At 48.8% G+C, this 25,315-nt stretch overlaps 1 protein-coding gene across 1 annotated transcript; it reads right to left on the reverse strand.

The window, feature by feature from the left end:
- Positions 1 to 3,653: 3,653 nt before the first annotated feature.
- Positions 3,654 to 25,255, reverse strand: FAM83D (family with sequence similarity 83 member D). The gene is made up of 4 exons (XM_072735859.1): positions 24,724 to 25,255; positions 12,695 to 12,862; positions 7,642 to 7,766; positions 3,654 to 5,072 (listed from the first exon to the last, which is right to left on the reverse strand). The coding sequence occupies exons 1-4, from the start codon at positions 25,198 to 25,200 to the stop codon at positions 4,088 to 4,090; spliced, it is 1,755 nt and encodes a 584-aa protein (XP_072591960.1). The 5' UTR covers positions 25,201 to 25,255; the 3' UTR covers positions 3,654 to 4,087.
- Between the last annotated feature and the right edge of the window lie 60 nt (positions 25,256 to 25,315).

The following is a 25,315-nucleotide window of genomic DNA, read 5'->3' on the forward strand; positions in this document are numbered from 1 at the left end:
GGGGGAGCTTAAGGACAAAGATCATTTCACATTCATACTCAGAGGCCAATAACAAAGTTGGTACCTGTTGAGTAATGTATATGTGAACACCATGGTTTATATATTATTTTTAATTCTTCATGACACTGATCCTCCCTGGCTATATTTTTTTTCACTAACAGCTTAAGTATAAAAAATGAGGTTTAAAAAAAAAAAATGAGGTTTATTCATGAATACAAGGGAAAATGAAATGAATGCCACTTTTTATTATTTCTATATCTTATAAATTACTCTGACTTATGTGAAGAAGTCTTCCTACTTTTAAAGAGACAGCAGATTGGCCATGCCCAAATTACTGGATCATAATATTAAAAGCTGGAGGAGACTTCAGTCAATGTCTAGCCTAAATTCTTTTTTATAGAAAAAAACAAAAAAAAACAAAAACCTTTGGGCTCATTAAAAGGGAATTTAAAAGGACTTGGTCAGACTCAATGAGCTAATTTTCATATCAGAACTGAAACTAGAATTCAGGCTTTCTTTTTTTTTTTTTTTTTTAATTAATTTTTATTGGTGTTCAATTTACGAACATACAGAAAAACACCCAGTGCTCATCCCGTCAAGTGTCCACCTCAGTGCCCGTCACCCATTCCCCTCCAACACCCGCCCTAATCTCCAAGCCAGTGGTTTTTCACCCACATGGGCCATTTAAAACCATCAGAGCTTAGCTGTCCTAGATGAGAATTAGTTCATTGGACTCAGAAAGTTCTCAGGGCTTGGCTGGTCCTTAAAGGGTTGTTTTGCTCTCACAGACTTTTATAGAGAAAACACCTAATAACCTAGATACTGATAGGGTGGTTGTATTGTCACAAACTAGGAGTGGTCTTAATAGACTATCTTATCCTTCTTAACTATTTTCAGAAAGATTGGCCTAAAATAACTAAAATTAAAACTTGTTTCTTCAGATGGCATCCAGAATTTACTCACTTCATTGCAAACAAGTCCTTGAAAGTCTGATCATTTTGTTACATGGGGGTATATTTTACAACTTCAGAATGATAATTGGTTTTTCATGAAAGATAATATTCCTCAAAATCATGTTGCATGGATACATTAAAGAAGTTTCTCTGTGTCTATGGTAGTTAATTGTTCCTTTCTGCTTTGAAACATTTCCAGTCTGACTATGTTGGCCATGTTTTAGGAGGCACAGGATTTAGGGGTTTTCATCCTTATATCCATTAAGGCTTTTATATAACAAGTGATAGAAAACCCAATCTGTTCTCTTATGCAAAAATGGCTCGTACAATTTAAAAAGTCCAAGAGTAGTTCACAGCTGAGACACAGCTGCATCGGGAGAGATAGGACATAATCAAGACTCATTTCTGAACATTAACATTCTGCCTTCTACTGACATGAGTGTCACATGGCTACGTCAGCTGACATCCCTAGTATCAAGCCTCTTTCTGAAAAATCCCTAGCCAAAGTATCTGACTGACCGTATATCCATCCCTGAACCAATCACCAGGGCTGTGGGATAGGACATACTGACTGGCTTAAACCTAGGTCACACATTCCACCCCAAGTCAGGTGTGGTCAGCTTCACCGGAACCACACAGACCCAGAGTTACAAACAGAAGGTTCCTCAGAGGGAAATCTCAGAGTGAAATTAGCAAAGATGCAATGAAGGAAGCAAAAATAACAGATGTGCATTACACCATCCCTCGATTCTGTGCTAGGACTCTTGACTTCCTAAGAAGAATCCTAACTGCCCTTGGATCTCCTCCGTGAAGCCAGATCAGAGAGAGCTCTACCCAAGCCTGAAAAGAAATAGTCCTTTGCAGAATTACAAGACACTGGGATTTCCCTCCTGGGTCTAGGTGTAGCCCTCTGCAACTTGTAACATCTGCAAACCTGTCTGGTTTGTTGGCTTACACACAAATGAGCAAGTTCACACATGTATTAGCATAAGCAAAAGTGTTACTTAGCCGCAAGGATTGAGTATAGAGGTATGGAGGTCCACCAGGAAAGAGACTTGGCTACCGGGGAGTCTCTGTATGTTGGTCGGAGAGACAATGCCTATCTATACAGTTGAGATGAGTTGGGGAGGGTTCAGACCTGCCAGGTGCTTTCAAGGTAGGATCATAGTATGCTTAACTGTTCAAACTGGACACATCTCTGACCGAAAGGGGGATCTCACAGGCATAAACTGAAACTCTGCCTGGCAAACTGGGGTATCTTTCCAGGCGTGAGGCACCAGTGAAACTAGTGTAATAATGCTTATGTGAACATATTTGACATAAGGTACATGGTCCATGATCACAGAGTATTCCTAATATAAACTCATTCATTGCTTTAGACACCTGTCCTGGTGGATCAGTGTCTGGGCACACATCAGAGAAACGTCATAGGGTTTATCATCAGGTTTCTGTCTGAATACTTCACAGGGTCATCTTTATTTTTTTTCAAGTTTATTTAAATCTCTACACCCAATGTCTCAGTTCATCAGTGTATTAACTGCCATTTCTCAAGGTACACCCGGTAATGCCTCCACACTCCCTGCAGACAGACAGTCATACAACCAAGTACTGGACTCACAATCTGAAAACCTGTGTTCAACGCCTGCGTCACTGTTAATCAGCCTTGTGACCTAGTATATGCTGCTTCATTTGAGCTTCAGTTTCTTTGCCTGGTTATCGGGAATAACAGCTATCCAGTGATACTTTGCTGTGAGGTCAAAGACAGAACATAGGAAATTATCTCAATCTGCAAATGGTTTCAACCAACAATATGCCTGTGTAAGGCTTAGACCCAAGTTGTTTACTCCCAGACATGAACCGGTTGTCTGGCCAGCCTCACAGCCCAGATTAAGGCATGAACCCAGCAAATAACCTTGGTGACCATAATGGAGGCCTGGTGCACACATGAAAACCCACAGGCATGCTCACAATTGGGTGCATTAGCATGTGCCTATGTGGCAGACAACACCCTTCCCTGTTACAGATCTCTTTTGCTTTGGCCAAATCAGGAGGAGGAAGCTACCGTTTAATTCTCGTGCTTTGGTCTGTCCACACCAACAAGACTGGGCAAAAACAGGATTCCCCAGCCATACCGATCCTGATTAGCAGGGTGTAGAAACCAGTTGCATGGCCTGCCACCAGACCAGGAATCTGGGATAATTGTCAGTGTCCTCTTCTGCCCCTGCTCCAGGATATTAGATTGCTAAATCATTGTCAATACACCCATCTGATGAAATGAGGCCCATGGGGCCACTAGAATTAATATCAGGGATGAATCCAGGAATGCACATGAGGCCGCCTTGGACAGAAAAGCAGAGAACCAAGGTTCTTGTCTAAATAGCTCAAGGTTTTTCCTTGAAGAAAAGACAAGCAGAGCACATGAAAAGACCTGCAGTTCCTGGCAAGTTCCCTCCTTCGAACTAAACAGTAACACTGACATTCCTATCACTAAGGAAGGCACAACCCTGACAATTTTATGTCTTCTAACTTTTAGGTGGGTATTTTCTCTTTCAACACTTTGGATCATCTACTTCTTCCCCATCCCAACACTATTAAAAAAAAAAAAAAAACCCTGCAAAAATAGCTATTTCATGCATTTACTTGTGACACCCCCAGGGTTAAAGGGAAAAGTGTCAGACGGGAAAAATAATACTCGAGCAGTCACCACACAAAGGTTGTTTATATTTATTTAATGCTAAGAACATAGATATCTTAAAGAAAAGACAGACAATATGGTGTCTTCTAAGCAGGATTTTGATCACAAAAATTGGTGTTCAAATCTCTAAAACAGAAGAGCACACAAATCTAAAAAAAAAAACAAAAAACAAATCTTCTCTCTTACCTGAATTAACCTGAGAACCCTAAACACTCCCTTTAAGAGATATCAATATCAAAGTAGTGCAAAGAAACTGAAAACTCATAGTGTTTCAACCATAAAACCAACACCTGGTTTATACGTGACAAAAAATAGGATAAAAACATGTAAAATAATGTGCAGTTTATAGAACTCAGAGAACATCGGAGTGACCAAAGGTCAAGGGAACAAGCTGTCAAGGTGGGTGGCTGGAGGGCCCGGAGGGCTGAACGCTGAGCTTTCACTGGTAGGCGGGATACAATGCGATATCTCTCACAGCCAGCAGATTCACCGACGCTCTGGTAACATTTCCGGAATGAAAACCAAGGTAGTTCTCAGTCAGGAAGGTTCTCCTGGAGAGCATGGACAGCATGTTGTTGAGCCGGGACCTGATGCCAGCAAAGTGAAACTGGCGTTCTTGATTCAAGTTCCTAAAGGAGTCTCGTAAGCACAGATCCAAGTGGGGGGTGCCCCAGAACTTGGCATGTCCAGAGGGGATGAGGTCAGCAGCTCTGCTGGATGCTTGGGAGCCCAGCGAGCTGGCCACTGAGCCCTGGGAAGACACAGAGGAGGAAGACCTCAGGCTGGAAGATCTGGACACAGACATCCTGGATACTGGTGATCCTTCTTTAGACTGGGTGCCCTGAGAAAAGAGAACATTCTCGTCCACGTCAGTCTGGGTGGTGGCTGACGTGGACCGAACCACGGTTTGGGAGGTCGCAGCCCTGGTGGTGACTATGGTCTGGGTCCCCGCACACGCCGTGGCCATGCTGGCCTGGGTCGCTGCATCACTCCTGCTCACTGCTGGTGCCTCCTCTCCTGGCTCCGTCTGAGTGGCGGCCTCGGTCATCCTCCTGCCCTCTGGTTTGTCCCTGAGGCCATTGAGGTCCTCGTCACTGACAGTAGAGGACTCGGAACCGTGGCGCCTGGCCTCTGCCTTGCCTTCAGCAGGCGCCTCATACCCCAGCTCGGCCTTCTTGGGGGTGCTTGAGAGCCGGGCCAGCCGCAGGCGCAGCAGGCCGCCCAACGTGAGCTCCTTAGCCAGGGGCTTCCGGTCGACTAGATGGTCGAACCTGCCACTGATCTGGAAGTCAGAGAGCAGCTTGGAGCTGATGGGCTTCGACTCTGCGTACAGGATTCGGAACTCCAGATCAAAGTGTTCAACCACTTGGCCAGACAGGATGACCAAGTTACTGCTATTTAATTTGCCATCTGTCCACGTAAAACTTAATTAAGGATTAAAAACAAACAAAGAGAAGCTGGTAAGGATGAGCAATCTCTTTACTGTTTACTTACTGTCAAACTGAACAATAAACCCCAGGTATCCTGCTCCAGGAGTCACAGCTGGGGTGACAGCGCACACCTACCAAGTAGTGTAAATCCAACTGGCCTCACTCCAGTATACAACATAGGTATGCACTAAGAGAAGTTAAAAGGCCAGCTGTTTAACCAACACACTAAGACCTACACCTCCTCAGCCTCAGGATTTCTAAAAACTAGAAAGGACTAGAAGTGAGGAAACTAGCTAGTGATGTCACAATGGGAAGCTAGTGGTAGACCCTAGACTAGACCCCAGTCATTAAGAATGGCTAGCATAGAGCAGCCCTGGTGGCTCTGCGGTTTAGCATCACCTTCAGCCCAGGGTATGATCCTGGGGACCCGGAATCGTCCCACATCAGGCTCCCTGCATGGAGCCTACTTCTCCCTCTGCCTGTGTCTCTGCCTCTCTCTCTCTCTCTCTGTGTGTGTATGTGTCTCCTGAATAAATAAATTAAATCTTAAGAAAAAAAAAAAAGAATGGCTAGTAGAGTGCTCCTCCAATACTGCCACTTCCAAAGGGAGACGGTATTGTCCTTCTAAGGATGACACTGTTGATTCAGAATTAGTGGTCCTGCCTGTCCAGCATCCCTCCTCCTTCCTCTAGTACCAGAACCCCACCCACCCCAACTAATTTTTCAAGGACTGATGACAGTGCAAACAAAAAGAAAGTCTCTCTCTTTGGGAGATAGCTACTAATGGCTATGTAAGTAAGCCTGGATCTTTGCCTTCAAAGGGATAGCCTGACTGAGAATAAAGATCAGCTAGAAAAAAGCAGAGCCAGGGGACAATATTCTGATACAGGTATGCCCTCCAGGTCAAGACGAGCTGAAAACCAACTGCACCTTTCTACACTTCCAAGTTATGGGACTCAATAAATTTTATTTTGCATAAAGTAGTTCGAACTAGCTTTCTACACTTGCAATCACCCCAATGATAAAAAAAAAAGTCTGTATTAAGAATAGGATGTTTTAAATGAGAGATCATAGAATATAGCATCATCTCTGTCTCTGGCAACCAAGGATCCCTGCTAATGCAATTCTACCTTGAGAATGGCCTTCGAAGCCTTAGAAGAAAGACTCTTTTGGAAACCCTCAGTGAGGGTTGAAATTGAAAACCCTCAATCATGCAAACAAGACACCTACCCAACACCAGGATCATGAAATGCTCTCAACAAATAGAAGCTACCATCCTCATCCTCATAGGTAGCATATTTCTTTTATAGAGAGTAATGTAATTTTTATATATTTTAGAATAGCCAAAAACCATTCAAGACTAAGTTTGCATAACATAGATAAAGCCTATTTTGGGTGAAAATCTAGTTTCCTCCAGTTATTTATAAACGTCTTATGAAAGGAGGTCTCAAGGAAGAGTGTGAATTTTGCTCTGAGCAACAACAGTACTGTCTGAAAAGACAGGCATTGCAAGTTTCTTGATCCAACCGTCTCAGCTTCCAAAACTCTTTTCATGGCTGCCTTTACCCAGGGCTGACACATAATCATAACCCAGAGATGCATGTTTTTTCCAAAAGGAGTTTTTCTTTTATAAACTCAAGACATACCTCATGCACTCCACCAATCTCTTTTTTTTTTAATTTTTTAATTTTATTTTATTTTATTTTTATTCATGATAGTCACAGAGAGAGGAGAGAGAGGCAGAGACACAGGCAGAGGGAGAAGCGGGCTCCATGCCAGGAGCCCGACGTGGGACTCGATCCCGGGACCCTGGGATTGCGCCCTGGGCCAAAGGCAGGCGCTAAACCGCTGAGCCACCCAGGGATCCCTACACTCCACCAATCTCACTCACAGACACACCACCATCAGAACCACATAAGTAAACATGGTATGTCTTCACTTCTGGAGATCAGTGTTAACCACTCATCTCCTCCCTCTTCAACTTCCCAGCACCCTGCTGTAAAGTGCCACTGCCAAGGAGAGACTTCAAAGGTAGGGCCAGAAACAGGGACCAGGACTTTTGAAACCCAATTACAAGGTTACCAGGCTTGAAGGAAGGTGAAGGATTTAAGGGTAAGGTGACAGCTTCAGCTGTCCTCCACACTGATGCCGAGGCCTACGACTGCCCCTACCTACAAGTGAGCAGGGACAAGGGGTAGGGGATGGTCAAAGGTCCCAAGGAAAAGAATTTGAGACCGCTCCTGTCACTGGTGACTCCCAGTGACTCCCACTGTAGGCCTGACCGAGGCTGGAATCAAGGACTCGTTCACTGGGGGTCTCCAGGCAAGTTTCAACATCTGTAGTTTAGTTTTGTGGCCCATAGGGCAGGGCAGGTGACCCCACACCCAGACCACCTTCTGCAGGAAGAGGCTCTGACTCATGTACTCACACCCGCAGATGCACACCTATCAGAATGCTTGGCCACAAAGGCTCCCATTGAGAGGAAAAAGCCATTTTTACCTTTATATAGCACACGCCTCCTCCAAAGGTTAGAGTAGCAAGCATGGGCAGGCTAGAGACTTACCTATAGGAGCCCGTAGCCACTCGAATGCCATCAATCAGCGTGAACTTTTCATGAACCTGCCCAACTATCTTAGTTCCTGACCTCGCATAGTATGTATTTCCAGTAATGGTCCGAACAGTCATCAGCTGTCAGCAGGGAATGGGAGAAAAAGAAACAATCCAGTGAGCAAATGATTAAGAGGGCTTGGTTTACAATTCCTGAACAGACACGCTCGTTGGCAAAGGAGCGGCCCCTACTCCCCTTCAGTAACAGCCTACCCGGCACACTAGCCAGCATGCTTGTGACCCCAGTAATGCGGACTTGGCTGATGCGACTTGGTCTTCTTGTGTGCCCTTGGCTTACACTGACTTTTGAGACTCACAAAAGAAGACTCACTTTTGAGGAAAGGACACAAGAGAATCCAAGAAGTGATTCTGAAACAAAATGTGGGGAATAAAATCCTCAAAGAAAACATGCTAGTAATAAATATCATTTTAACAAAGGCTTAAAGAAGCTAAGCTGGTATTTCCCCTGCCCTTTTACTTAACAGCATCAGTTAATGAATAACAGCCCATCCCCAGGTACCCCACAGAACAGGACAAGCCCTCTCTAACACGAGACTTCCGAGGCTGAACACTCATAGCACACATGGCTTAATTAGCAATATCACATCTAAGAACGAGTTTACCAAAAGGGCACCAATACACTGGGGCCCCACGGGGCCTCTGTAGGCATAATTACCCTCGTCAAAGGATGCACAGAAACTTATATCCAATGGTATGTAAAATATCAAGACCATCTGCATTCTTTGGAGCAAATCAGTACCATAGGAACTATATACCTTTAGAAATCCTACATGATCCAAAGGAAATGTTAAAAATTTTCATTTAATTCTCTCAAGTCCTTCAGTGAGTGACTGGTTAAACAAAGTGTGCTACCACCATGCCACATGATTCGACTCAGCATTAGAAACAACAAGCTACTGATACACACAACAATTTGGGCAGATCTCAAGGGTACTGTGCAGGATGAAGAAAGCCTATCTCCAAGGCCACATACAGGGGCGCCTGGGTGGTACACTCGGTTAAGCATCTGACTCTTGGTTTGGACTCAGGTCATGATCTCAGGATCGAGAGATCAAGCTCCATGTCAACCTCTGTGCTCAACACAGAATCTGCTTCAGATTCTCTCTCTCCTTCTTTTTCTGCCCCTTTCCCCTCTTGCACACGTACACTCTCTAAAATAAATGTCTTGAAAAAAAAAACCTCACAGACTGTATGATTCCATTTAGAGGACATTCTCTAAATGACAAAATTATAGATGAGGAACAAACTACTAGTTGCCAGGGGTTAAAAATGGGGAGGAGGGCACAGAGAGAGGAGGAGATGCGACCATAATGGAAGCAAGAGGGAGATCACTGTGATAGAACAGTTCTGCATTGTGGTACACATATGTCCACAGGTGATAAAATGGCATGGAACTTTAGGCACACATTGTACCAATGCCAATTTCCAGCCTTTGATTTTGTATTATGGTACATAAGATGTAACCGCTGGGGAAAACTGGATGAAGGAAACATGGAAACCTCAATCACCTTTGCAGCTTCAGTGAATCTGTCATTATTTCAAAATGCAAACAAAAGACAAAACAAAAACACTATGCTATGACATAACATCACTTCTGTGGTCTTATCAAAACAAATAATCTGAAATTGGCCATGAGGCAATGTCAGACAAACCCAAATTTTATAGAACACTGGCTAGTGTTCTTCAAGAGCATCAAGACCCTAAAAGACAAAGGAAGACAGAGGAATAGTTCCAGATGAGAGGATGCTAAGGAGACACGACACCCCAATGGGGGATATGGTCCTGGGTTGGATCCTGGACAAGATAAAGGGTATTCGTGGAATGATCAATGAGATCAGTAAGGTCTGTAGAGGAGATAATAGTATTAGATCAAATTTATTTCTCAATTTTGCAATTCACACGAAGGCTTGTTAATATGTTAACATCTAGACAGTTTGGGCAAAGAGTATTCAGGAATTCCCTATATTTGGGGGCACCTGGCTGGCTCAGTTGATAGAGCATGTGACTCTTGATCTCAGGGTTGTTGAGTTCAAGTCCCATGTTGGACATAGTGTCTACTTAAAAAACAAATTTTAAAAAAAGGAATTCCTTATATTTGTAACTCCTTTGTCAATCAAATTATTTTAAAATAAAATTAAACAAACTAGGAACTTCCATAGAGGTACACACTGGAGCAGGCGAGGGCAAGGTGAGGGGCTTCCTGGAGGAGAGGCTGATTCCTGATCCAAGCTTTATAAGCATTAAAAAATATCACTATGGGTGTAGCTAGGCATGGTTATGTACATCTTTCCCTTTGGCACTTACCTGAATATAGTACAGGCCTCTGTGATTGTGGCCAAAGCACTTTTGCATGTCTACACACAAATATGTGACCAAGTTCCTATAGACAGGACACTCTGCATTCAGAACCAGTTGCAGAGCCAGGGCACAGCGGAGGTCAGCCCCCCTGGATGAGGGTACAGATTCCCCAGCAGACATACTCCAGTGAGAGAAGCACCAGAGAAGACGGTGCTTCTCTAGGAAGTAGTTAAGACACTATGAATATTACTGAGTCCAATGGTACAGACCCTGCTTCGACTCTTCCCGAGGGCAGCAATCAATAGTGTGCAACTGAGTCGGTAGGTAATGCTAGATTTCTGCCGAGTAGATGGTTCTGAGCCAGTCTCCCGATCAGAACTGTGGCCAGAGCCACTCCGTGATTTTCCCACTGCTAGCACACACAGCCTTAGTTTCAGACAGGGAGCCTCAGGTTTCCACGGCGGCATCCTGCATTGCTTTGCCTGGCTCTGGGTAAGAGCAGTCACAGTCTGGATGTTTGGCCGGATGATAATGTGCTTTTTCTGTGCTCACGTGCATTTTCCTGGAGTCCACCTGGCCTCTGGTTTCAACTACTGCTGGGTCACACAGCTGGCTCATTTCATTCTGGCTCCAAGCTCTAATTCTACCTCCACCATGAATTTGCTTTGTAGCAGCAGCAACAAGTAACTACCTAATTAAATCCAATCCTTAGGTTCCTCCTTAGGGAAAACCACCCCCAAAAACTCTTGGAGAAGTTAAATGGCCAAATTTTGTAGACCAAGTTACTTGATAACACCAAGGTGGCAGGCTGACATCCACTATGCAAGTAGCCAGTGGCCAAAGCCCAAATTCTTAGTTTGGTTTGTTTACTGCTTTATTTCCAGAACACTTAAGTGGCTCAGAGAAGGGGACGAACCAATGATGAATTAAGCCCCAAAATCAGGGCTCACATTAAGATACCTGATTTAAAAAGATGAAGAACAAATATGATAATTTTTCTTGCCTCTTTCCACTACAGAGAACAAGCTAGCTGACTTATGTAAGCTTACATTTAACTACTTAAATTCAAATTACTTTCATGCTCAAAGGACATAGAAAGCCTTTTTTTTTTTTTTTAAGATTTTATTTATTTATTTGAGAGAGATAGCATGAGCGGGGAGATAGAGGGAGAAGGAGAAGCAGGTTCCTGGCCCATCAAGAAGTCCCACAAGCGGCTCTATCCCAGGACCGGGGGATCTTGACCCAAGCTATAGCAGATGCTTAGCCGACTGAGCCACCCAGGTGCCCTAAGCCTAATTTTAGAATAACAAGAACCGAGAGGCAGCACCTGACATGGTCAAGAACAGTGGGACTAGAGGCAGGCAGGTCCACCCACCCTATCCCACTCCTTTCTCATTATAGACACTGGACTCTCTGGGCCACCACTTCCCCAACAGAGTGGCCATGAGGACTAAGTCACAGAGCATTTGTCAGGAGCCTAGGACAGTGCCAAGAACAAAGCAGAGGCTCTATCAGTGGTGGCCCTGCCCCTGCTTCTGTCAAAAGCGGCACGTTTCAGGCACCTCAGGCTGCCAAGAACTGAGCTCCTGGTTAGGCAGGAGCATGACACGAGGGGCAAGGCAAGGTTTGAGTCCTGACTCTGTGGTTTCTTTTTTTTTCCTAGTCGTGGTGGTAATTTTTTTTAATTTATTTAAATTTAATCAACACATAGCATATTATTAGTTTCAGAGATAGAGGTCAGTGATTCATCATCTCATACAACACCCAGTGCTCATAACATCACACGTCCTCCTTAATGCCCATCACCCAGTTACATATCCCTCCACCCCCTCCTCTCCAGCAACTCTAAGTTTGTTTCCTATGATTAAGTCTCTTATAGGGGCCTCTGGGTGGCTGAGTGGTTGAGCGCCTGCCTTTGGCTCAGGGATCCTGGGATCCCCCAGGATCAAATCCTGCATTGGGCTCTTTGCAGGGAGGCTGCTTCTCCCTCTGCCTATATCTCTGCCTCTTTCTCTGTGTCTCTCATGAATGAATAAATAAAATCTTAAAAAAAAATAATCTCTTATGGTTTGTCTTCCTCTCTGATTTAATCATTTTTATTTTTCCCTCCCTTCCCATATGTTCCTGTTGTTTCTTAAATTCCACAAGTGAAATCATGTGATAGTTGTCTTTCTCTGACTGACTTATTTCGCTTATATAATGCCCTCTAGTTCCAACCACGTTGTTGCAAATGGCAAGATTTCTTTTTTTTTTTTTTGATGGCTAAGTAATATTTCAATGTATATATATTATCTTCCTTATCCATTCATCTGTCGATGGACAGCTGGGCTCTTTCCATAGTTTGGCTATTGTGGACATTGCTGCTATAAACATCGGGGTGCAGGTGCCCCTTCAGATCACTATATTTGTATCTTTGGGGTAAATCCCTAGTAGTGTAATTGCTGGATCATAAGGTAACTCTATTTTTAACTTCTTTAGGAACCTCCATACTGTTTTCCAGAGTGGCTGCACCAGCTTGCATACCCTAGGGTTTCTTTTCTGTGAGATTTCAGGCATATGGTTTTGCTCGTGGCCTCAGCTGCCTCTTCTGGAATGGAGATCCCCCACCCACCACCGTACAGACCGTGTAGGTCTCAGACACTCAGTCGTCACTGCTGATTGTGGGGAGACTAGAAATGTGTAACACAAACCTTCTCCTGCTCAGGATGCACTTTCAGATCCATGCACATATCCAAAAACTGTGAGAGCAGAGCCTGGTCCAGAAGGATGTAGACAGCGACTCCCTGTTTCCGACTTATTTCCTGCAGGTCCTTGAAGATGTCAATGTCCGTGAAAACATCCATCACCACCGCAATCACCTACAGAGTGAGGCAACATAGGGAAGAGCAAGCTGTCAGCTCATGGGAACACCAGCTTACAGCCTACTGACCAGACTCTGGAGCCCATCCCAGAGCCGGGAAAGACTCCCTGCCCACCTTCTGCACTACTGGTTTGTCCCCAACCATGGATACATCCATCTCCAAAGACACTTGGGCCATCGTACCCTATACATCCAGACTTGGCTCAACTTAACCCCCGGACCACCTCCCAGCCACTGTCCTCCGCACTGCCTCGGACCAGTCCTTTCTTGTCCCTAACACCATATCTCCATTCATGCCTGTTGCTCAATCTTCCACACTCAGCATCAGACTACAGTTCACAGCTGCCTGAGCCATGCAGCCCTAGGCAGATTACAGTTATTTCCAACGTCTGGCCCTGAGTCTGCAAACTAAGTGTACGGTCAGAATTAAATGACTATGTTACATAAAGTGCAAGGTACAAAAGATCCCTCAAGTATCTGTTCATTGATTCCTTTCACCAGTCCAGGGTAGGAGCCGTCCAGACAGTTCAACACAGGAGGCATTTGCCAGCTCCTGGCTTTCCTTGCTGGGAACAGGCTGCTCCAGGGGCCAAGCCTCTCATCATGCCCTCTGCAGGTTTAAGAGTGGGGCATTCAGTGAAGTCCTGGCAGGGCTGTGGTGTGTAGGCTTAGTACAAGTCCCTGAAAACCAAGCCAGAGCCAGGGCCTGAGCCAAGGCCTGGAGCCAAGGAGACAGCTCCCTGAGCCAGCATTAAGAGCAGCCTGGGCTGGAAGGGGGGTCTCCCTCCTCCTCACTTCAGCAGTAAAAACTTGTGTGTCTTCAGACATTAACTCCTTTTCTGAACGTTAAGGCATTTATTTATGGGTCTCACATCTCCTACTGGAATGGAGGCCCTGGAATGGGATGGATTCAGATCTGTGTCCCCCAGAGGACTCAGGATAGCACCTGATAGCCATGATCCCTTAAGGAGGGGAATGTTCAAGAACCAACACAGAGACAAACAGGAGATTCTCTGGTCTTTCTCCAATATCCTAGTCTCACCTACCAGGATGAGGGATCATGAAACACCAGCTTCCGGAAAGTCACTGCTATGAGGAGTCTGGAAAGACCAATTTCTCTCTATGGCTGCCTTCCTCACTGCCTCTCACCACCCCACCCACCCCCCAGTGTTGATAAACCCCCAACTGTTGAGCTATTATTGGGGAAGGGTTTGGCTAAAACCCCCAGACACAATTTTTTAAAATAAGTGTTTTTTGGTTTGTTTTTTTTAAAGTAGGCTCCACGCCCACCACGGGGCTTGAACTCACAACCCTGAGACTGAGAGTTGCACACTCTGCAGACTAACCCAGCCAGGTGCCCTGAAAATCAGTATTCTCTCTGAATTGGTGGCATCATCAGAAGTTTACATCCTCCATGGGATGTCTGGGTAGCTCAGTGGTTGAGCACCTGCCTTAGGCTCATGGTGTGATCCTGGGTTCTGGGATCGAGTTCCACAACAGGCTCCCCACAAGGAGTCTGCTTCTTCCTCTGCCTATGTCTCTGCTTCTCTCTGTGTCTCTCATGAATAATTAAATCTTTAAAAGAAGTATACATCCTCCCATGTGGTTTTAGGCACCCCATGCAGAGTTGTATCCAGGTCATCTAACATAGTGGACAAAGGCAGAAAGGCCTGGGCATCAATCCAAGCTCTGGAGCACACTAGCTGTGTGACCCTAGGCAAGTTCTTCGCTGTCTGAGCCTCAGTTTCCTCCTCTGGAAGAGATGGATAATAATAGCATCTATGTCTAAGGGCTGTCGTGAGGATTACATGAGACAAAGACGAAAAGGGCTTAGCTCAGACATAACGCAGGTGCTCCATCAAGCAGCCAGCACCTCTTCAGAGTCTGCTGTGAGCCAAACCCCGGGCTAGGCAGAAAAACAGCTATAAAGAATCTGACAGATACCGGACTTATCTGCAAAGGGGGGACAAGGGATGCAGGCAGGCAAAATGAGGCAATTTCATCAGGGGAACTTGAGGACAGGAGGAGACAGTGAGGCCCCTCCCTTGCTGTGGTGCAGGTGCTACAGGTACACAATTGTTTACCAGAGCAAAGAAGGATTCCTGGAGAAGAGGGCCTTTGAGCTGAATCACAAATAAGGACCCAATTTGGACATTTTTATTTTTCAGATTCAGCAATGTTTAGGAGGACTCACAGCTGAAGACGTGAAGAGGAGGGCAATGGAACAGAAAACCATGTGGCAGCAGAGGGAGAGGCAGGAAATGATGGGGTAGGGGCCAGTGTGGCCAAAACGAAGAACATGTGTGAGAGGGAACAACAGGACCTGGCTGAGGGCCTTCAGGTGAGCCAGATGGTGGAGGGCCTGAGTGCCAACCAGAGTCATCACCAAACAGGAAATGGAGGGGGAGGTTTAAAAAGAGAAAAGGGAGGGGGGCGGGGGACGATGCCTGGGTGGCAGCTGAGGGTGTGATCCTGGGATCCGGGATCCAGTCCTGCATTGGGCTCCCTTGGCAGGGAGCCTGCTTCTCCCTCTGCCTCTGTCTCTTATGAATAAATACATCTTTAAAAAAAAAAAAGAGTAAAGAGGGGTGCATGGGGGGCTCAGTCGGTGAAGCACCTGCCTTGGGCTGAGGTCATGGTCCCAGGGCCCTGCGTCAGGCCCCCTGCTCAACAGAGTCTCCCTCTCCCCTTTACCCCGCTTGTGTTTTCATGCACTCTCTCTCTCAAATGAATAAAAAATCTCTTAAAAATGTAAGAGTAAGGGGCTCCAGGGGCACCTGGGTGGCTCAAACACCTGACTCTTGGTTTCGGCTCAGGTCATGATCTCAGGATTGTGAGATCGAGCCCCGGGTCAGGCTCCACACCCAGGCAAAGATTCTCTTTCTCCGTCTGCCCCTCCCCATCCTACCCCCCAAAAAGAGTGAGGAGTTTGAAGTGGTGAACCCAACAGTAGTGGCTAATAGAAGATAGGTTGGTGCAGGCTGGAGGTCTGGCCCCATCTCCTACAACGCAGAAGGCACTCAGATATTTTTATTTTTCAGATTCAGCAATGTTTAGGAGGACTCACAGCTGAAGGAAGAAAAATCAGTGGTAGAGGCTTCCATGCCAGGCCAGGCAGGAAGCAACAAGGGCTGCAGAGAAGGGAAGGAGCCCATGCAAAGAGCCCGGCAGCGGACTATGCAGGCTGGAGGCGAGGGGGGGTATGCTGGGGGGAGGTAGAGGCACACTCATCTCCACATAAACAGAAAACACCCAATAGGCCTGAGAGAAAGGCTATGGAAGGCATCGGGAGCAGCAGTAAAACCTTCAGAGGACTGAACGTACTCATACAGGATTGTGTGCAGAGCTCACAAGAGAAAGGTCAGAGCCAAGGCTCATTCTCTGACCTCAAGAAAGCCAGGCCGATGAGGGACACAGAGGACGCCCAGTCTGACGGGGCTGGTGGTCGTGCACCCAGCTTGCCCATGGAAGGGACCGAGAAACCCTGCCTGGCTGGCCGGCTTAGAAACCGGGACCCAGGCCTGGAGGCAGGGACCCAGGAGCAGGGCCCAGAGAGTAAGGCGCCTACTAAACTGGACTTTGATTCACCACTTATCAAAACAAATGTACAAATACCGCCTTTGTTAGGTGGTGAGTACGTATCCAATTAGCTATTGGTTTGTTTGGTTTTAAAGGCCCAGCCTTTCCTGTACATGTTGAAAATAATTGGATTTGAACGCTAGGTGTTTAGAGGGTGGATGGAGGTATTTCTCTCCATACCTTCCCTGTACCCATCCCCTCCTGTCTTACCAGAGCAGAAGGCTTGCAACAGAGAAGAGCCCACCCCACTCCCCTATCACCTCCCCACTCCAGCCCTGTGCAGTCAAGTCCCGTAGACTACACTAGACCTGAGGTCCCTCAAACCTCTGAACGGACACTCTCTCCGCCAAGCTCAGCAACAGCCTGGACTCATTCACGGGCCAGCTGAGTGCCTGCTTCCCAAGGCTAGACTCGTGTCCTAGGTGCTACTTTCCTGCTGCAGGTCGCTGGGCCCTGGAAGGACACCTGGACTTGGAACCAGCCATTGCTCCCACTCCCTGACACATCACATGGGATGGACAAGGGAGAGACACATCTGGAAAGTGGGCATCCCATGCCCATCAAGCCCTTCCCCCCACCCCGGTCACTATCCCAGCCTGTGCTGTAAAGGGCCTGCCCAACCTCTAAGGGTTAGAAAGCTCTAAAAAGGGGGGCTTCTGAGCGTCTATTCAAGGTCAATCCCCATTGGCAACTCGGTGCGAATCAGTCACTATGTAATATGCAAGGAGGAAACATCCCACTGCCAGAAGCTGTCACTCAGTACCCTACAGTTCCTGCACTTCTCCAGCCACATCTAGAGCAGCCACACCTGTGTCAAGTCCCACAGCATGCTCGCAGGTAACAACCCTCATCCGGTCACTCCAACAACCCCTTGGTGATTTAAACCAAGGGACCCAGTGATCCACGGCTATACAGCAACTACCGTGCTATTCTCAGTCTTCGGGATGAGCACAAACCGTTTCTGTTCATTTTCACATGATCTGGGAAGCTTTTCCATCGGCTTTCTTGCACAAAAGCTCTAAAGAGATATCTAGGGATTTCAAAACCCCAGTAATTATCTCTGGTTTCCTGATGAGAAAAATAAAGCTTGGAGCAGTTAGGTAACTTGTTCACAGTGACACACTTAAGCAAAGGCGGGAGCTGGAATCCCAGCCCAGGTCTGGGCGACTCCAGAGCCACCTATTAAGAGTGTTAGATTACAAAGGATTCTAAACAAGTCTAAGGTTTAGTGTCCAAGGGGTTGAGAGCTCGGAATACAACCTGAAAGGATCAGTACCGTATTTCACAAAGGACATGGGATGGATCCCATCAGGAGACGATGACAAATGACACGAAATAGTTCACAGATGGAATGTTAAGGAAGCCTGGAAGCCCCAGCCCTAGAAAGGAAGCCCCTTCTCTCTGCAGGTGGTACTGCCGAGTAACCCAGAATGCACTTCATCAGGAAACCTGGGGAACACAGGCATTGGGTGAACGGGCTGCAGAGGCGGACCTAGACGTGGGTGCTGCTCCTCCACCTTCCAGCACCACGGACCCTCCGGCAAGATACTTAAGTTCTGCTTCCTTCTGTTTGCAAATACTACTGCCTGTCCGCGGGTTCAGCCCAGAGAGAACCCCGGCCGGCCCCCGGCACACAGGAAGCCCTCACACGGCAGCATGTGAGTCTGATCCCCAGTTTTGCCACTATCCCCAGGCAGGTGGTTCTCCCCGATATCAGCGCCCTCTAGCTGGGTGGTGTAGGGCCCCTTGTTCCAGCTCTCCCTCTGCCAGAAGCGGGAAGTTCCCGTCCATCACCCCTTCTTCCCACACCTGTCTCCTTCCCCTCCCACCGCAGCCAGAAAGCACAGGCACCTGAGCCACATGTGTGGAGTTCTACCCCAGGTCTGTGCACACTAAGAGAGCCTCGGCCTGCCCGGCGACAGCCCGGCTGCTGAACTTCACACTGACCACGTGCCACTCAGACCCAGTTCCCTCGGGTCCCCCAGTGCCCTTGCCACCTATGCTTCTGGACACCCTCGTGCTCTCCCCATTCGTTACAGGTTTTAAATAAAACAGATATCACCTCCTTGAAATTTCTTGAAAAGTGTGTGACTCGGTATTATCTTCAGGGTTTAGAAACAAAGTAAATGTCCACCAAGGACCCGGAATTAGCGTGTGGGTGGTGTTTCCCCGCAGTCGTACAACTAACCACAGAAGCACCCGGACGGAGGCACTGGCGTGGCCCAGGTCCGCAGTGTGCACCGCGCCTCTCCAGACAGGCAGGGAGCAGCGCCTGCCCTCGCGGACCCACCGGCAGCTGCGTCTCCTCCGGCGTGTTCCAGCATGAAGTACTTAGGCCAGCTAGGCTTTTAGAAAGCAGCAGCAACCAGAGGGGTTGGGGGGACTCAGGGGCTATTGTTCTGAGTTCTCTTTATGTTCTATTTATGGAAAGCACTTACCTGGTTCCAAACTCCAATCTACAAAACAGGGTGTTTTCAGAGTCACCTACCCCCTATCCTCATCCCTGTGCCTCCTTTCTCCATCACGATGGTGACTTTGATCTGTCCTTGGATAGTCTTGCATTTTGCTAAATATAAATAAGTATGCCTACGTATGTACACACGTACTTTACCATCAACGATGTGTATTATGTATACACATGTGTGTGTTCATGTCCCCCCTGCAGGCAAGGCAGCATGTGATACACCACATTCTAGAGCAGTGCTGATCAACAGAACCTTCTGGGAACACAGGAATGTTCTATGTCTGTGCCATCCACATGGTAGCCACTAGCTACCAGCAGAGACTGAATACTTGAAATACTGAAATACTTGAAATAAGATACACAGGAACCAGATTTTTCATATTTCATTTGAATTCATATAAATTGAAATAGCTACAGATGGCTAATGGGGATGTCAATGGTTGGTGCAGCTCTAGACAGTCACAGGAAATAGAATAGCTCCTTTCCTAGGGCTGCCGGGGACTCCACCCCGCAGACGGGTCAGTTTACTCCCTGCTCCTCTACTGAAGGCCACTTCCACTCCTCCAGTCTCTCACTGTTGTAAATAGTGCCACAAACAAAAAGCCTATTGCACGCGTCTATTCATGCTTCTGCCCGTGTGTCTCTGGAACAGACACACAGGTGCAGAGTCGATGGGTAAATGCAACTGAAATGTTCCTAGATATTCCCAAATTCCCCTCCACGGGCTCTACCACTTGCATCAGGATTTTTACAAAAGCCTGCATACTCAGTACTTTTTTTGGTGAGAGAACTGATCCCATATCCACAAAGGATCCAGGATGATCCTGCAGCTTCTCTGCTATGTGACAGACATCAGAAAAGAACGAAGGAATAACAGCAGACAGAGCAGAAGGGTGGCTGCATGGCTGAGGGGAAGGGGGTGGGAGTCACTGTGCAATGGAGACAGAGCTTCAGTACGGGAAGATGACAGTCCTGAGGTGGACAGTGGCCATGGCTACAAAGATGTGAGTACACTTAATGCCACTTCATGGTAAAAATAGTAAATTTGGTGTATTTTACCACCACCATGACAAGAAAGAAAGAAAGAAAGAAAGAAAGAAAGAAAGAAAGAAAGAAAGAAAGAAAGAAAGAAAGAAAGAAAGAAAAAAAAAAAAAGAAAAAGCCATCAATTCCAAAATCCTTCACCTGATACATAAAATCAAAAGAAGAGATAAAAAGTAGCAATGCTGTCTGGTGGGGTACATCCTACATTTGTGCCTCAGATAGACTTTCCAGGCCAGTGGTTCTTAACCAGGGGCAATTTCCTTCCCTAGGGGACATTTGGCAATTTCTTTAAATTGTGGTAAAATATATGATAGATCTGCCATCCTCATGATTTTCAGGGTATTTTCAGTGGCATTAGTTACATTCACAACATGTGCAATCACCAGGTCTGCTTCCAAAACCTTTTCATCACCTCAAACAGAAACTCTGTAACCTTTAAGCAATAGGTCCCTATCCCTCCTTGGGAGGGAGACTTCTTGAATATCCTGACTATTGGCGGGGTATTGCTACTAGTGGGTAGCAGCCGGGGATGCTGCTCAGGATCCAATGCACAGGACAGCCCTCCAGGACAAAGAATTATCTGATCCAAAATATCAACAGTAGTAATATTGAGAAAGCCTGCTCTGGGCTGACTGGGGCATCCAGAACAGGAACTGATCACACCAGACAGATTCTACCGGAACTCAGAGGAGCATTAAGCAAGATCAGGAGGGCCCAAATTCTGATACATCCGCATGCACACCAGGGGCCTCCAACAGATTTCTCAGCGGCTACTCCTCCTGACAGGACGCTTCGTCACGCACTGCTTCTACTAATGCTCAGGTTATCAAATGGATGCCCAAGGGTGCCTCATTGCACAAGGGCCTCTTTGGAACACAGGCAGCTGGTAAGAACCGTGCCTCTGAGGGGTGTGGAACCTCCTGGCAGGATGAGCTTTGCCCAGGAACTCCCATTCAAAACCAGAAATACCCTTCAAGGACCACTGCAGAAACCCATCGCCCATCAAGGGCATGCAGCACTTCCAGGGAAAGTCTCTACTCCAACCTGATTCACAGGGGCCAGAGTACAGCCACACACCAATTCACATGGCAGCAGAGACAAAGAACAAAATGATTCATCAACTAACACAGCAGTACAGGGAAAGACTCCAGAGTAGGTGTGTCAGGGAAAAATCTTGTTCGGCTCAAAATGATTCTAAACGTTCCTTAGGAAGCCAACCTCTTGGCTCTCAAATGCAAAGCAGTATTTCCTCTAGCTTTGGTGAAGCTCAAGTGAGCACCGGGTCAGTAGTCAGCCTGCATTCAGAAGCCACGCTGCACATCCATCGTGCGTGTTTTAAACGCCGTGTCTCACTCATGTGGCGAAACGCCCAAACTTTGAAAGGCGCACAGAAACTGAGCCAATGGAGGGCCTGGCCGACTCAGCCCCAGTCACACCTACTCTGGGACGAGAACTCGCCGAGTGGAAAGGCAGGTGGAATCACCCAAACGGTTTCGCCATCTTCTGTCCCGTCTCTCCCCTCCCCGCCAACTGTGCCAGACACCCCGCATGCAGCAGGAGTGCTGGGTGAGGACGAAACGGATCCAAAAACTGGTCGTCCGGGCTGCAAAGCTAGGATTAGACACTACCATTTCCCAAGTGCCTGCATCCTGACCAGTCCAGGCTTCTTCCCCACAAGTGCAGAGGTAGTAGTACTGTCCTGGGCGTTTTGCCGATTATAGGACATGCATCGCGGAAACAAAACGTCCAGATCTTCAGAAACTGTTAAGCTTCAGCCTGTTGAAACTTGTCAGGGTGCCATGAAACTTGTCAAGGTGCCAATCCTCCCGCATGGCAGGGAGTCCGTGTGGAGCAGTGGTTACGAGCACGGACTCCAGAGCTAGGCAGGCAGGCTGGAGCCCAGATCTGTCCCCTACTAATCCTGTGATCTTGGGCAAGTTAACTGCCGGGTCTCTTCTTAATGTGGCCTCCTCCTAGCGGCGAGAGGGTAAATGGGAGAATCCTGGTAAAGGGGTTAGCACAGAAATTGACCCACTGGAAGTGCTCAATCCTACCAGCAGGTGCCTTCACCATCAGGACACGGATGCCTAATGGCTTCTCGTCTCATCCTGAACCAGCCTAAGACCTGCATCCTCACTGTCCTTGCTGCCACAGGTACATCAAAGGATGTGGCCAGAGTGACGGCGCCACTCCTGTGTCCACAAAGCACAGCTCTACCCAGAGCTGCAGTACTGGCCAAGCCACCAGATTAGCAGTTACCTCTGACCCCCAAAGGGCCTGTCCACCTGAGGACAGAGACAGTGCCTTATCTCCACTTGGCACAAGGCAGAACGTGGGGGCTGTCAGTGGCTAAGGGCTGCCGTTCCTCAGTTTGCATCCGGGCTCTGTCTCTCCCTAGCTCTGTGACCTTCGGGCAACTTCTCTATGCCTCGGCTCCATCATCTGTGGAATGGAGATAAGTGCACCTACCCTGGAATTATTTGGAACATTGTTTAGCAGAGAGCATTTAGAGAGCAGAGAGGAGATGGTCTCTGAGGCCTCAAGGTTAGCATGTCTCAAAGCCAACTCCTCTCCTGGTCCCAACTCTCAGTCTCGCTCTCTCCTGTAGACTAATTTGGTGGCCTTGCTGCCCACCCAAGCTAAAAAACCTCTCTCCTCCCCAACTCTGCCTCTCCCGTCTTCTCCTTGCCTATTCTCCTACCCCATTCCTCAACACCCTCCCAGGCTACTGAATGATCAAGTCCTGTTATTAAAACTGTTCCCCTACCCAACCGCCCAGCACTGCCTTAGCACCCCCCTCTTATCAGTAGGTCCTTGTGCCCTCTTCCCTACAAGCACCCCAGACACCAGCCTCAGCCCTCTCTAACCCATCCTCCCTCATGCCCCCACCAGAATTACTGTTCAGGGACACCAATCTAATGACACTCCTCTGTCAAAACCTTCAGTGGCTCCCCATTGCTCTTTAGCAGGCAAACCCTGGCTCTGGTCTCCCTTCAGCCTCCTCTTCTACCACTAACGCTCACATAGTCTCTGCTCCAGCTGTGAGGAACCTGGCTGCTGTGTCCTTTCACCCTTCTGGGCCAGTCTCTATCCTCTGGCCTGGCAAGCCCCCAGCATCCTTCTAGACCCAACTCCAAGGTTACCGCCTCACCTGACACTTTCTGTCTGTAGCAACTTCCTTACCCATTCCATCAGCAGACTGTCAACTCTAAAGTGCAAGCATCATGCCCTTCACCTGTGGCCCCAGCCCCTGGCACAGCATCCGACACCCAGTAGGTGCTGAATGAGCAAGCAGTGTGGCACCTGGCAGAGATGCTGAAAATATCAATATCAATCGGACTTAAAGGTAACGCACCACCTTTCTCCACTAAAATCGCCCAGGTTCCAAATACAGAATCTTAAAGATATGAGTATGTAGCTAGACTACGGCACAGAACAGGGCAGGAGGTCCTAACCTGGAATGCCAGTATTAGAGAATGCCCTCAGAACAAAGGGAGGCTGAGCACCAACCAGCCTCGAGCCCCTTCCAAGGCCAGCACGTGAGTTGAGTTTTCCCTCTGGCCTCAGCCCCAGGGCCCCTTTGCTGCCAATAAAAAGTAGAGCTACGCAAGAGGTTAACGCAATTCCTCCTTCTTTCACGGGGAGATCTGTTCATAATTCTTTTAACTTCCAAGTGCCCCAATTTTCCTCCTGGAAGCGAGCTCTAGAAATTCACCCCACCATCATGCCTTTCTCCATCTTTTTAAAATTGTCAAGCATCTGCGATGTCAAAAGGACCTTCAGCCTACCCACCACACCTACTCCCTCAAAGGCAAGGCACTAAGCCAGGCTACCTTCTACCCAATGCAACCCCATCAGGAAAAGCACAGAACCCTGGTGAGAGTCAGGGCTTGTTCCTGGACCTGATGCAGAGATCCTAAGCCACAGGTGCCCTGCTGAGTCTAACCAAGGCCTAGGGCCTGGGGCTTTACCTGCCCGTGTGTCCCTGGCACAGTTGACAGCCAGGAAGATGGGCGCTGCCAGTGGGCGGCCAAGCTGGGTGGCAGCGAACGGGGCTCTGGACTAAGGCGCTGCGGCCACACCCACCCTGCCCCCCCCCCCCCCACCGTAGTGTGCTGCACGCTTTCCCCCAGATCCCTGGGTCCCCAGCACCCTGCTGCAGCCAGACTGCCCACCCCACCCACAGTAAGACTCCAGACAACAGCACCAAAAGCCACTGTGAAGAGAGGTGACCCAAAGCAGGCTTATCTGCTAACCGGAGCAGCCCCCCTGGTTCACAGAGACGGCCCTTCCTCCTCTGGCCTATGGCCGGCGGGAAAGAGGCAGGGTTCTCAGGCTAGCGCTGGAACGTGTGTGCTTTCTACAAGGAAAGACAGAGCTGTGGCTGGCGACAACGCCGACGCCCGCCCTGGCTGTCGCTGAGTGCAACCTTTCTGGGCTTCTTCCCTGGGGAATGCAACTCTTAGGAGCTGGGATCCGGTGTTGGCTGCCGGCCAGGAAAATCAGCAACCCGGTCTCTGGTTTTACTGAAATGCAGAGCTGGAAGTAGTTCTGGTCCCCCCCCGCCCCGCCCCCGGGATGCGGCTCTCGGGAGCTGGACCTCGGACACAGCTCCCATCCCTGCGGGCTGAGGCTTCCCCCGTGTCCCTGTGCTCCAAGGGGAGGCAGGCGGGCGGGGGCCCCCGGAGCGCCCCCCCCCCGGAGCGCCCCCCCCCCCGGCCCGTTTCCCGCCCTCGCGAGGGCCCCGCGCCGGGCCCGAGGCGGGCGCTCACCTCCCGCGCGGCGCGGAGCTGCTGGCGCAGCGCGTCCTTGCAGCCGTGGGGGCCGCCGGAGCCCGCGCCGCGGGGCTGGAAGTGCGCCTCGACGCGCGTGGCGCCGCGATAGGCGCCCCGGTAGAAGGCGGGCCAGCCGAGCTCCAGCGCCGGCGGCTCCAGGTCCGACTGCTCCGGGAAGTAGGTGCCGGACGAGCAGTCGAGCGACGAGCCGAAGGAGTCCTCGGGCCCCGCCGCCGCGCCGCCCCGGCCGGGCCCCTCGGCCGCCCGCAGGACCGCGCGCACCTCCTCGCGGCTCAGGAAGCGGCTCAGGCGCTCGCGCCGCAGGAAGGCCTCGAAGGCGTCGGGGCCGCCCGCCACCAGCTCCTCGAGCGCCAGGCGCCGCGCCTCGCTGTACAGCTCGGCCGGGTTGGGCGGCCCGCAGGGCGACAGGCAGCTGGCGGGCAGCTCGTCCAGGCCCTCGCGGCGCGCAGCCATCGCGGCCCGGCGGGGATGCGCGGGGCTGGGGCGGGGATGCGCGGGGCTCGGGCGGGCGCGGGCCTGCGGGCCGCTTATAGGCACCTTTGAATCCAACCGGCCCGCGGTCCGGGCC

This window comes from Vulpes vulpes, chromosome 14 (genome assembly GCF_048418805.1).
Source record: "Vulpes vulpes isolate BD-2025 chromosome 14, VulVul3, whole genome shotgun sequence".
NCBI lineage: Eukaryota > Metazoa > Chordata > Mammalia > Carnivora > Canidae > Vulpes > Vulpes vulpes.

Bases quoted from the DNA above. Each gene is read 5' to 3' on its own strand.
- FAM83D (XM_072735859.1), bottom strand. From the start codon at position 25,200: ATGGCTGCGCGCCGCGAGGGCCTGGACGAGCTGCCCGCCAGCTGCCTG. The intron at 7,767-12,694 runs GTTTGTGTTACA...CCCTGCTGACAG, and splicing joins TGCATCCTGAGCAGGAGAAG to CTGATGACTGTTCGGACCAT. The intron at 5,073-7,641 runs GTAAGTCTCTAG...TCCTTAATTAAG, and splicing joins GTGGCTACGGGCTCCTATAG to TTTTACGTGGACAGATGGCA.